We start from the raw sequence: 13,672 nt of genomic DNA, 5'->3' as shown, positions 1-13,672 counted from the left end.
GTGGCCCCATCATTAGAAACTGTTGCTTTGCCTCAGCTGTTTACAATAAGTTTGTCCATGCTATGAGGACCCAGGGTGGTTCTTACAACCTTGGCCATCATCTGGCAGGCACTGTTATTGCTTACAAGCTAAGGGATACCTTGGGAGCTATCAGTTCCCTCTTTCAACAGGATAATTGGTGTGGGCATCATTTTGGAAGCTTGATCAATGGCCCGCTAGTCCTCTGTTCTTCCTGTTAGGGCTATCTAGTAAACCCACCCCTACCCCTTTTTTTATATTTTATAATAGACAGGGTTTCATTGAGTTGCTAAGTGCCTTGCTAAGTTGCTGAGATTGGCTTTTCATGAACTCATGATCCTCCTGCCTTAGCCTCCTGAGCCACTGGGATTTAATAGGTGCACGCCACCATGCCCAGCTATAATTTTATACAAATGTAGTAATACATTATATACTCTCATATACCTGGCTTCTTTCACTCAATATAGTTTCTGAGATTAATCCATGTAGTTGAGTACATCAGCCATCAATTTGTTTTTATCAATAAGTAGTATTCCAGTACATGGATGTAACACAATTTGTTTAGCTATGGTTATGTGGTGATGAACATTTGGGTTGTTTCTGGATTTGGGCTGTTATGAATAAAGACACAATAAAAATTCCTGTACAAGTTTTTCTGTGTACATGTTTTTCTTTCTTTTGGATAAATACATAGGCATGAAATGACTAGGTCACAACATGGTGTGTATTTAACTTTTTAAGAAAGTGTCTTCCCTCTAGGTGTCATCCAGAAATAGAATGGCTACCAGTAAGTTCTATGTATGTGATAGAAATTGCTATGTCATGTTTTAGGCTAAACAGTAGGGGTGCTTTGCTCTTTGGGTTATAGAGGGGAGGAAGATATGAATGCCAGAATGGGGAAGAGATTTATTTTGAGTAGGCAGCACATATAACAAAGCAGTGAAATTCTCCCCAGACTTTTTTCAGTCTCTTTAGAGGCATCCTCTGATTTTCTCCTGATGGTAAAACGCCTATAACACTTTTTGCCCAGGAATGGAGGTAAAGGAGAGACTATGGAGAGCTTGTTAATACCGTTATTTGATATTTGGTAGACAAGCATTCAATTAATCCCCTCTGGTTCCCTTTTATCATCCTTACTTCTACATTATAGAGTCTGGAGCCTTCTAAGTGTCTTGCTTTCCTTTGACATTTCCTGCCTGTAGATTTTGGGGTGTTCCTTCTCTGATTATCCTTCTTCTGGAATTTGTTTAACTCACATTTGTGGATATTCCTTCTCTTGTCCTCTTCACTTTTCCTAGTTATTCTAGTTTTTTTTTTTTTTTTTTTAAACTGGGGTCTTGGCAGAGAAGAAAAAACAATAATCTTTGGTCTGCAGCACTCATCCAGAAATTAGTGGTCTAACTCAGTGTAGCAATCTAATACCAGATCATACCAGTAAACCTGTTCTAGCCAAGCTCATCAATGACCACTGATGCTTACTCTAATGCTCACTTTCATGTCTTTCCTTAATCTCTCTGTAACACTTGACACTGTATGACTTCCCTCCTTCCTGAAATACTTAAAAAAAAATCTTTATTTTACTTAGTTCTTTTTATGTAGTGCTGAGGATCGAACCCAGGGCCTTGCACATGCTAGGCGAGTGCTCTACCACTGAACCACAATCCCAGCCTCTAAAATACTTTTTGATCTCCACAATACTACTCCCTTCTGGGTTTCTCCTGCTGTGTGGCTTCTTTTTTTTTTTTTAAAGAGAGAGTGAGAGAGGAGAGAGAGAGAGAGAGAGAGAGAGAGAGAGAGAGAGAGAGAGAGAGAGAACTTTTTTTAATATTTATTTTTTAGTTATTGGCGGATACAACATCTTTTGTTTGTATGTGGTGCTGAGGATCGAACCCGGGCCGCAGGCATGCCAGGCGAGCGCGCTACTGCTTGAGCCACATCCCCAGCCCCTGTGTGGCTTCTTTCAGTTTCAATTCCACACTTCTGTTCTCTGCTCTTCATCTTCTCTCACTTTACACGTTTTCCCTCAGTTCTGTGACTCAATATACTCTTCGAAACCTTGTACTTGCCATGTTCAGACAGCCCCTCACCTAAGAAGCCTTTTGTTACCCTGCAAGACTGAGAAAGGCACTCTGTATGCCCCCAAAGGACATAACAGACTGGTCTAGAACTTCTCCTATGGTCCCAGATTGCCTGGTTAGGGATGTTTCTTTCTCTAGTTATCAGCTCCCTGAGGCCCAGGACTGTGTTTTTATCCCCCAATTCCTCTGACATACAGTTGATACTTAACACACAGTTGGTACTCAATAAATATTTGCAGAATTGAATTGAAATCATGGATATCAAAAGGTGCTTTGTATTTTATACATGTTATTATTGATGGTAAAAATTAAGTTTTGTACTGTGAAGAAAAAATATGCCAGGTAAAGACAAGCCTCAAGCCAATCAGAGAAAAGTCTAAAATTCTTAATTAGTGTAATATAAATTAGCGATGCACATTTTAATGTGAAAATCAAATCCACTTCATTCCTTGGTACCTCTTTAACATCAAACCAATACAGATTTCTCCCATATAAAAGTCTTACTTCTATATCCATAGCACCATTCTTTACAATAACCAAGATGGTTTGTATGTCCACTGACAGATAAATGGATAATCAAAATGCTATATATACATATAATGAAATATTATTCAGCTTTAAAGGAATGAAATTCTGATACATATTACAACATGGAAGAACCTTAAGGATATTACACTAAGTAAAATAATCCAGTCACAAAAAGACAAATAGACAATAGAGGCTCCTGAGTAGTCAAATTCCTAGAAATAGAAAGTAGGATAGTGGCTGCTAAGGGCTAGGGAGAGGAAGAATGGGGAGCTGCTGCTTAGGGGGTTCAAAAGTTCAGTTTCGTAAGATGGAAAGAGATCAGGAGATGGTTTAAAATATGATTATGATGGTAAATGGTGTACATTTATCACCATTAAAGATAAAAAGTTAAAAAGAAGATAAAGAGTTTCACACAAAAATGCTATATTTTATCATAATATTTGTCAAACAAATAAAATTCTGACCTATGTCGAAAATGAAAATAAATTAATTAAATTGTGGAGGGAGTAAAGAGAGGTACATTAAATACCAAAAATACTGTGCAGTATTAAAAACAAACACAGAATAACAGTAATAATAGTGGACATCTATTGAAATTTATTAGATGCCAGGAAAATGCTTTAACATGAATTCATTCCTTCAAAATGACTATGCCAGAAATGCGAGCTTTGAAAGATTAAGTCACTTAACAGTGGCCTCACAGATAAAAAGGGGTCAAAGAGGGACTCAAACCCAGGCACTCCAGTCTAAGCCCATGCTCTGGCCTACTATCTGCCTGGGCACCTTCGGATAAGAAGAAGATATCAGGGGCTGGGGATGTGGCTCAAGTGGTAGCGCGCTCGCCTGGCATGCGTGCGGCCCGGGTTCGATCCTCAACACCACATACGAACAAAGATGTTGTGTCCGCCAAAGACTAAAAAATAAAATATTGAAAAAAAAAAAAAAAAAGAAGAAGATATCAAAATGTTCCCTCTGCTTTCGTTGATGAGACAAAAGAAGATAAAGTTAGTGATCTAATAAGTATCTTCTATGTGTCAAGTACATATGGCATATCAGAGATTCATATCAGATGCAGATCTGAGGGAATCCACAGTGTATTGAGAAAGGTGAATATACATACGTGTGTGTGTGTGTGTGTGTGTGTGTGTGTGTGTGTATAAAACAAGTCAAGGCTATATAAGCCGTGAGCTGGCCAGAAAGGCAAAATGTCTAATGAAGTGTTTCATGCAAACACACACAATTCCTAGCAACACAAAATGAGACTAAATAAAAACTAAATCAAATAAAATCAGTCTATTAAAACATACTCTAAAATAATAATAATAAAAAGAAGAAAACCTCATACTCTGTCTCAGAATGTTTTGGGGGAAAGAAAGAAAAAAAGGTCAACTTTGTGTTCTTTTCAAAGAGAAAAACTTAACAGATTCTGGTGACTGACATATCATAATAAAGAGAAAAAGATATTTTGTTCAGATTACACTTTCAGAAACAATTTTACAGGTATACATGTTAAAATATCCCCACATTAAAGATTCTAAAAGTCACAAAATATTTTTTTCCTAAGGTAGATTAAGAGAACACACCAGGACACTGTAGTGATCCACTATTAACCCTCCAATTCAAGCAGTTTCTTTTATATCTTTCCATTGCCCTTTAGTCCTCTTTAGATATAACATTCCCCCTGCCCACAGCATCTGAAGAAAACACTCGCTAATATGTTAATGCCAAGAGTTAGAGAGATGTACCTTGCTTCCAGAGGCTTAAAATAATTGCTATTTTCTATGTTTAATGCAAAATCACATTGGTGCCTTCTGCACTAACGTATCATATAAGTTTTACTTTTTTACTACACTGGTAAGAACTATGGGAATATATACTATACCTTGTTCCAATATCAAGCCAGCTGCCATAGTCCTTAACCAGGAAAAAAAAATGCTGTAAAATAAAACAAAACGTGACTCCATTAAAAAAAAAATCTAAAAATAAAATTTTTAGAATCATATGTATCATATTTCTTTTGATCTTTCAGAATAACTATCTGTCTAGAATCAACAAGAATACGCCTTTTACTGAAACTTTTGCTTGGACTAAAATGATCAATAGTCTAAAGCCAGAAACAGAATTATCATCCAATCAAATAAACATAAAAGTGACATTTTTGAATAACTAGAAATAAAAAACCAGCCAACTTATATAAGACAAACTAAATATCAAAAATATATATGAAAAGAAGCCATATCATCTATTTATCAACTCCATTTACTTAAACTGCTTACTGTGTATTAAAAATCACTGTGTTAGTTCCTAGAGATAACTTCCCCTCATGAGACACATAATCTAGTGAATGATTCAAATTATCAGGTGTACCAGCATGTGAGGGAGGGAGGAAGGAAGGGAGGGAGAGAGGGAGAGGGAAAGGAGGAGAGGGAAGGGAGCGGGGAGGGGGGAGTGAGTTAGTTAATTACTAGAAAATACAAGCAATTACAGAATCACAGAAGGAGGGGTATAAGGCAAGGCTTCTCACTGAAAGGTGAAATCTGAGTGAAAAGTAGGAGTCAAATGAAATAGAGGATGAAGGGGAGACAGATGGAGAAGCATGTTTCCAGAAGAGGGAAAAGCCTACATAGGCGTCAAACATTCAGATAGTTTTATAGGTTCAAAGTGAAAACCTGGTGTAAAGAGAAAACAAACATGGAGGGGTGAGAAGCAGATCACAAATGGCTTTGCAAGTTAAATTACACAATCTGACTCTTCATGTAGAACTAATCAGGGAATTTCAGCTCTCTTTTATTACCATGTCTTGCCCATTTCTTACTTGGTGAGCAAAACTGAAAGCTGTTTTTCGTTTTTTTTTGAGATGCTGGGTATTGGCCCCAGAGCTTCGTGTATACTAGGCAAGTACTCGACCCCTGAGCTACACTACCAGCTCTGAAAGATGCTTTTTGTTCTAAAACTATGTATGATCAATTTCAGAAACATTGGTCACATAGCTCCACAGAACACAAAATACTCTCAACTAAATCTATTGACTAAGAAACCTGATTTGGAAGGTACTCAAATCTGTGTCTCTAGACACTTCTGACATGGGATGTTATACAGAAAAACATTAATCTTACTCCAAAAGAGGTATGGTCTTTGTTCTCAAATTACTGGAAGGTCATTTCTAGGCCTTAGGATGTCAATTCTGACAGAAATATTTTGCTTGGGGCATTGGTCACCAGATAGTCTAACAATAGGATTTATGATGGGAGTTTTGGGCCACATAGTACCAGTTTTACCCTGGAAAGACAGAAATTAAAGATCAGTCTTGTGGGTAGTATGTGATCAAGCTCCCATAAAAGACCTGGACATCAAAGCTAAGGTAAGCCTGTCTGGCAATGGTGACGTGTACTGTCATGCCTGAATGCTGAAAGAATAATGTTATCCTGATTCCACAGGAAAAAAAACAACAAAAGCTTTGCATCTGCTGTCTTCCTGGACTCTGCTCTATGCATCCTTTCCCTTGGATGATTTTAATCTATGATTTCACTGCTGTCAACCATAACTGAATATAATCCTGGTCAGGGATGTTTCTAGTGAATTATCAGACCTACAAGGGTTTTGGGGGAATCCTCAAACTTATAGCTATAAAATAGATTCCTCTTTGTGTTAATACACTATACAGAAGCTCCTCACTCAGAACTCATTTATTATAATTATTATCTTGATAACTCTTCCTAATGGAAAAGCTCTATTTCCTTTTTCCTTCCTACAATTCTTCCCTTTTTTCCCTGTCTTCTTTTAATCTGAAAGAAGGGGGAAAAAAGTCTACATTTTAAATTGGAGAATGATGTGTTACCTAAATCAAACACTAACTTCTTCTGTTAACTTCCTGTGGAAGGTTCATTTCGGAAACAAAGCAATATGGAAGAATAGCTATAAAATGACAGGCTTGAATAAATCAAGTAATGAGACTTTTGACACCTTAAAAAGAGTGTTTTTACTACACAGTCTAGAAAAAATAATTTATCTGTGTCAGTTATGTCAGCACTTGGAACTCAGTATCTAAAGATTTCATGTGCAGAAATGCATTCACATGTCTCTTGATGAAATTATCTCAGCACTTAAATTCTCAATTTTATTTATACCAAATATCCAAAAATGCCTTACCAAAGCCATAATGTCTGATATCACCAGGACAATGAGAAAAAGGCTGGAAATTAAAAAAAAAAAAAAAAAAAAAAGAGAGAGAGAGAGAGAGAGACAATTTATAGTTAATACAACAGGCACAGTCAGGTACATTAAGATCCAAATGAAAATAATTAAATAACCCTTTAGGAAAAGCAATGCCCTAAAAATGGGAGAGTGAAAGGCAGGGTTACTCATGGCGCCACCCTAGCTCTGCGTGACTGACCTCTGGACTCCCTTTTACAGGAGACACATCTACCACCAGTTAGATTTTTGTTACAGCCAAAAACATTCCCAATTGATCATCCATGCGGTACTTTTCATGCCCCACACTCCTTTTTTGGGCCTCTACCCAAAATATACAAAGCTTTGTTGATGAATCCAGTTACTAAGAGAAACTGATATTTAGAAAAGTTAATTTTAAGTCATGAAAAATAAAATAATGCTAATAAAGCTTTTCTTTTCTTTTTTTCTTTTCTTTTCTTTTTTTTTTTGATGATGCTGGGGATTCAACCCAGGGCCTTGTGTTTGTGCAGCAAGCACTCTGCCAACTGAGCTATATCCCCAGCCCCCTAACAGAGCTTTTCTACTTTACCTTTGTTCAATACATATTTTAAGGAATCAGAAGAATATAATTAGAATCATCTCAGTGGTTTGATGAACTCAGCCTTGGAATTATGGAACGAATAACCAGGTTATTATTAGTATAAGCTACACTCTTACATTAATCTCTATCCTTTCAAGAGCTATAAGAAAATGTTTAGCAACAAAAACCCTAGGAAAATGTGCAAATGAAGGAGTGATGGTATCACTGATGTTTAAAAAGTGAATATGGCAGTAAAGGATAGATGGACTTAGGCTTGTGTGAAAAAGGAAACAAGATAGGAAACTGCTAGGTTTAATGTGTGATATTCAATCTTAGAAGTCTGTGTGAAATCCTGGGAGAAATGTCAATGTCTTGTAAGAATTTAATGGGTAAAAGAGAGTATTTTTATAAAACCTTAGTTTGGCTACCTTTTGCGCCAGTTCTCTCTCTCCCTTGGTGTTCGGTTTTTCATTGCATCAATATCAAGATATAATTACTATACACACAGGCATGCATACACACAAGTATATACACACACACACATCCTGACAAGCCTTTGACTTTTCATTCCACGTGTCCCAGTTTTCAATCAAGTCTTAATTAAAACCCTCTGTAAAAAGTTTATTCACAGAAATGGAGGGCAGTACTTGTCATTCATTTTTTTTATTGCATCTGAATAACACTTCCATGTGATATTGACAAAAGTGTAAATGCTTTCAATGATATTCATATAGACATCCTGCAAAAGTATACTAACATTTCAAACTACAAACAAAATTTTTACAATTCTTACATATTAGAAAAAAGAAAGAAAAAGAAATTTAAAAAAAAAATTTTTAAAAAATTATGGCACAATAGTGTGCTAAACTAGTTTTAGATTAAGCTCATCAAGAGCAACATTTATATTTATGTTAATGCTAGTTGTTTCTTTCAACATTTAGTATGCCATTGTAATTCAAGAATAACAAATTACTAAGAACCTTTATATTTATATCAAGTGTTTTTTGGAGAATGCCTATGCTGATAATGCAATTGTACTAGTTTAAAAAAAATAAACAGATGACTTGACAGCTTCTCTCCCAGAATCTTGATTAAGACTGATTGCTCTAGAAATGCATCAAAACTCAGAAAGAATACTTTCTACCCCATTTCTCAAATGTGTAAAAATCAAGACTAGAAACTCAATTACTGATATTTAGAAAAGTTAGTTTCAAGCCATGGAAAATGAAATGTTAAAAAATTTGTCTAATACATATTTAAGAAAAAAAGCCAAAAGAAGTTAGAATGATATCCCTTGTTTTAGTAGGCACAGTTATATGTAAAAGAAACAAGTAATTAATTATAATATTTAACATTAATATTTCACCCTTTGCTAGGGAAGTTCCTCACTAGTTAAATAATATTCTAATAACATTTTATTGCTTAGAAAGCATATCTGTCTGCTTGTTAAGGTCTGTAAACAAGTCAGATTGGCACCTGTTATTTTGCCAGAGAAATGTTAAAGTCTGTAAACAAGTCTGGATGGCACCTGGCCAAATGCCAGAGGGAGTGGTTTGTAAAGTAACAAAAGCAAGCCATTAAGTGTGGAGATTCCTTATTGGTTGACTGCTGTATCTAGTTTATGCTAATTAAGATAAGCTGTGCAAAATGTATAAATACCTCTGTTATCCTACAATAAACGGCTTCCATTCCTGCTGCATAAACGTACACAAGTTATTCGTCACCCCCCGGATATTTTGCTGCAGCCGGACTGCAGCATCTGCTAGAGGATCTAATCAATTAATTTTCTCTGGCAACAATTGAACTCTGACTAGAAGGGTGAAATATTTTTCATTTTTGTAAGTAACAATCTATGTAGCAGGGTCTTAATAGCAATACATGAAATATCTTCAAATGTTTACTCTCACTTATTAAAAATGGGAAAATCCAATACTTCTCAACCATTAACCTTACCTTTTTGATGATAACTGTGTAGTTAACTGAACTGCTTCAAAAGCACACATGACAAGAACAAAAGGAATTAGAATCTGTTTAAAAGAACAAATGATGCCACTGGTAAGTGAAGCATTTGAAACACTCTTTTAAACAAATACTTTCTCAAATAACTTTCACATATACTAGTATGGAGCAAACACTGAAGTAAAAACATGATTCCAAGGACACAGAACAGTGATAAAATTGATTTAAAAATCTAGATTAATATACACAGCATAGAAGATAACAAACATCAATACATACTCCAAATAAAAACCTATTATAAAATTTGCTGTGTTTAACTCATTTTAATAATTAGTACCAATTTTCAAACCATTCCAAGCAGCTGTGAAAAGCATAGAATGCCCAAATAAAATAGATTAAGCAACTGGTAACTTGATTTACAGATCTCTAAACTCATCTGGCTATTTGATACTGTAACACTATAAATATGATTCATGCTTTATCAGTGCCTTTTGTTTTTTAAAAGATACATATTTATTTCTGGTTATAAAATTCTTATTAATTGTAATACATTTGAAAATATATAGAGAAAGGTATAAGAAAATTTATACTACTTGAAAATTCATAATACAGAGCCAAGACTTTTAATATTTTGAGGTATTACTTTTCAATAACCAATTAAAAAAATATGTATATGTATATATATGCATACACACACACACACACACACACACACACACAACACACACGCCACACCATGGTGAGGATGACTATAATCCCAGTGGCTCAGGAGGCTGAGGCAAGAGGATCGCAAGTTCAAAGCCAGCCTTAGAAACTAAGCAAGGCCCTAAGCAATTTAATGAGACCCTGTCTCAAAACAATTTTTTTTAAAAGACTGGGGAGCAGGAGATGTGACTCAGTTTGTGGCTCAGGGGTTAAGTGCCCCTCTGGGTTCAGTCTCTAGTTTAAAAAAAAAAAAGACTGCATAAGTTTATTTTCCAAGTGAAGGACATATGAATAAAACAAGGGGGGGGCCCTCACTGATGACAGATAAGTCAACAAAAGTCATCTTATGTATATGCTGTTAAAACTCACTGAATTATGCTGGAGATTACAGATCAGTATTCTAATGTGAATCAGTTTGCCAGCTTCCCTGTCTGTCTTTGTTTCTGTCTTATTTTTAATTAGGCTTATGGTCTTTTAATAGAGAAAAGAACAACCACCATTTAAAGAATGTGAATGAAAATTAAGAAAGCAATAACATTTTCTCAAATAATTCAATAGAGAATAGACAAAAGAAAATCCAGAATATCTTTTCAACACTTCCTAAACTTAACTTTTGTATTAGTACATTAATGAAACTCTTTAAGAGAATATATACCTTTAACAATTGCTACTTATATGATCTGAAGAGAAGGTAATAATTTTAGGTAGGCATTAATTACTTCATTTAAGTAAATATGTACTAACTACATAAAATGTGCCAGAGACTATGGTAGAGGAAATTTGTTAGTGGGAACAAGAAAAGTAAAATGACCTTGGAGAAGAAAAGGATGAACATAAATTATACTCCACTGGAGAGTCTATACCGATGGAAATCTGAGAATACGTCATTTTTCTACTGCCAGAACTCAGGTTGTGTCTGCCACATCCATGAATGAAGCACTCAATGACATATTTGTTGAGGGAGTGAGTCAATTCTAGGTACTTGGATTATGAGGAAAGATTGTAACGTGCTGTCTGTCTCAAGGTGGGGACCAGAGCTTCAGGGGACTTTAGAATCCTGAACAGCACTGCAGTTTTGATCACAGCTTCTCCACAGGCTTTAATAACCTTTGATAGGCCTTTATGAAACTAGCATGGAATCCTCTTTTGGAATCAAATACTCTTTCAGAGTAGAGCAAGAAGATTAACTGTATTTAGAAGTAAAGGGAAGAATGTACTACCTCCAGTTTAGTATTGATGTCAATGCCAAGTCTTAAAGGTATCTTCTTTCTATGGCTACTTAACTCTATTACAATGACTTTACAATTTTAATGTCAAATTTTATATAATCTTAACATCACAATGAATTCATAATGTTAGTCAACCAACAGCTTAATACAAACAATGAAAAAGAAAACTAACCTTCCACATCATCAGGGATCCCATCATGAAAGGACTAAATACAGTCAGAAAGCAATAGACAGAGGCAAGATCAAAGCTAGGGAATCATAAAAAAAAAAAAAAAGGAATTTAGAATTCATACTGTAACTTTTAAAATAATATTCTGCTTAAATGATGTTTAAATTAATTCTCTATAACCTACTCTTATTAAAGCACAAGCAGGGGCTGGAGTTGTGGCTCAGTGGTAGAGTGCTTGCCTACCCTGTGTGAGGCACTGGGTTTGATCCGCAGCACCACATAAAAATAAATAAAGGCATTGTGTCCCTATACAACTGAAAAAAAAAAAAAAACTCTACAAGCATACATTATACAGAGGAATATTGTAAAGCCACTGAAAATAAACAAGATAGGTCTGTGTGTGATGATACACACTAATCCCTAAAAGATATCATTGAGTATGAAAAACAAGGTACAGAACAAAAATTAGGGAAGTTCTAATTTGTGTAATTCTTTTGGATATGCATGCACACACACACACAAACACATACTTTCATTTAAAATTACCTGTTAATAGAGGCTATATTTCCAGTTCCAAAAAATGCTGTCACTAAAAAGAAAACCTAAAAAAGAGGTAAGGAAATGCCAAAGCAAGTTGGAATTCATACCAATTTCATTTAGAAAAGACATGCCCATTCAACATGAGGGGAATTTACTTTTTGACTTGTACACTGATCATAATTGTTTTAAATGAATGTTTAATCATATTCCTCATATATATATTTTGAAAAAACCAGCTGAAGAAGCAACATACTGAGAACTGAGGCCTGGTAAGTCATTTTGGTCACTAGTCACTTTGGGAAGATTAGTTTCCTCTTCTTGAACATGAACAAGTTGGACCTTATCTGTAGTTAGCTGTTAATGACTTTTTCAAAAGAAAAATGCAGACCTAGTACATACAACAGACACCTTCAGATGCAAGACAATTTTAGTTCTTAACCGCCTGCTATGTGCCCACAACATGTGAAACACATGCTAGACTCTTTGAAAGGCTCAGAAAGAAACAAGCATGTTTCAGAATAATTCAATTAGAGAATGAGACTACAGAAAATTTTGAGCATCATCTTGGCATTTCTTAAAGTTAGATGTATGTTAGTACAGTAATCAAAAGTAGGTATTAATCTTATAGGTGCCCAGAGTTTACTGCTAGTAACATTCTCAAAATAATGCCTCACCTATGAAAGAGCTCAATAAATGCTAGTTATCTTATTATTATATATGTAAAAATTGGCACAGAAACCCTAAATAAGAAATATGAATCACAAAAACTTTCAGTGAAATAGTGGCATATGAGTTGGTGAGTTGAGCTTTAAATAGATTCATGCATCCATTCATTTAACCAATTATCTAACCAACTAACACTTATTGTCTAGTATATGTCAGAGACAAAGCAAGGCACTACGACTATATAAACAGACTGATATGGTAACTAAAATCAGTAAAGAAACAGTGGAAAAACATGACACAGTCAAGAAATAGAATGATGCAATAGAAACTTAAAAAAAGAGTTTATTGAAGGATACAGTAAAAGATGAAATATGAAATACAGATTGGAGACATATTATTAAAAACCCTGAACTTTACTGTAGAAAGAATGAAAAGTAGCAAGTATTTATGTGAGTCACATAATCAAGAAATATCAGTGATTGTATAAAATTCTGATCAGAAAAACAAACAATTGGAGGCAAGAAATCTACTAAGGGAGTTATTTCAGTGGTCCATGTCAGAGATAAGGAAGTCACAGTGGACATAGAGAGACTGTGGGGAGGCAATGGGACTTTAGAAATAGGCAAGGAGCAGTTTGAAAATTTTGTGTGGTTGTGAACATGGTGATGGCATTAAATGAGAGGAGGCCTATCACAGAATAATTCTGGAGAGGAGTAGAGCAGATAGGTTAGAATCTATATTTGGTGATGCCCAGGAGAATGTTGGACATGTGACACCTGACGTCAGGAGAGAAGTCAAAGCTAGAGTAGCAGAGGTGAAGCTGTTAGCACAGAGGTGTCTGTCACCACTATAGGAGAGGACGGCAATAACCAGCCTCACAGAAAAAGGTTAATGGTGTATCTTGGAGAAAACATATGGTTCAAGGTCAGGGAAAGGAAGGGGTTTTAGAGAGGAATCATGATATAAAAAGTTAAAAGGAGAACTTGTGTAGAGTCCTAATGGTCAAGGGAAAAGAAAAAAGAAAAAC

At 35.3% G+C, this 13,672-nt stretch overlaps 1 protein-coding gene across 1 annotated transcript in view; it reads right to left on the bottom strand.

Moving 5' to 3' along the window:
* The window catches only part of Pign (phosphatidylinositol glycan anchor biosynthesis class N), a 121,559-nt gene that overhangs the window by 19,243 nt on the left and 88,644 nt on the right, over window positions 1–13,672 (bottom strand). Inside the window, exons 25-29 of the mRNA XM_076836960.1 lie at window positions 11,986–12,041; window positions 11,443–11,518; window positions 9,331–9,404; window positions 6,774–6,816; window positions 4,507–4,559 (exon numbers count right to left, since the gene is read on the bottom strand). Of these exons, the coding sequence (XP_076693075.1) occupies window positions 4,507–4,559; window positions 6,774–6,816; window positions 9,331–9,404; window positions 11,443–11,518; window positions 11,986–12,041 (302 nt within the window). The remainder of the gene's footprint in view (window positions 1–4,506; window positions 4,560–6,773; window positions 6,817–9,330; window positions 9,405–11,442; window positions 11,519–11,985; window positions 12,042–13,672) is intronic.

Source organism: Callospermophilus lateralis, chromosome 17, assembly GCF_048772815.1.
Source record: "Callospermophilus lateralis isolate mCalLat2 chromosome 17, mCalLat2.hap1, whole genome shotgun sequence".
NCBI classification, from domain to species: Eukaryota; Metazoa; Chordata; class Mammalia; order Rodentia; family Sciuridae; genus Callospermophilus; species Callospermophilus lateralis.
This window is presented reverse-complemented; position numbering and strand designations above follow the sequence as displayed.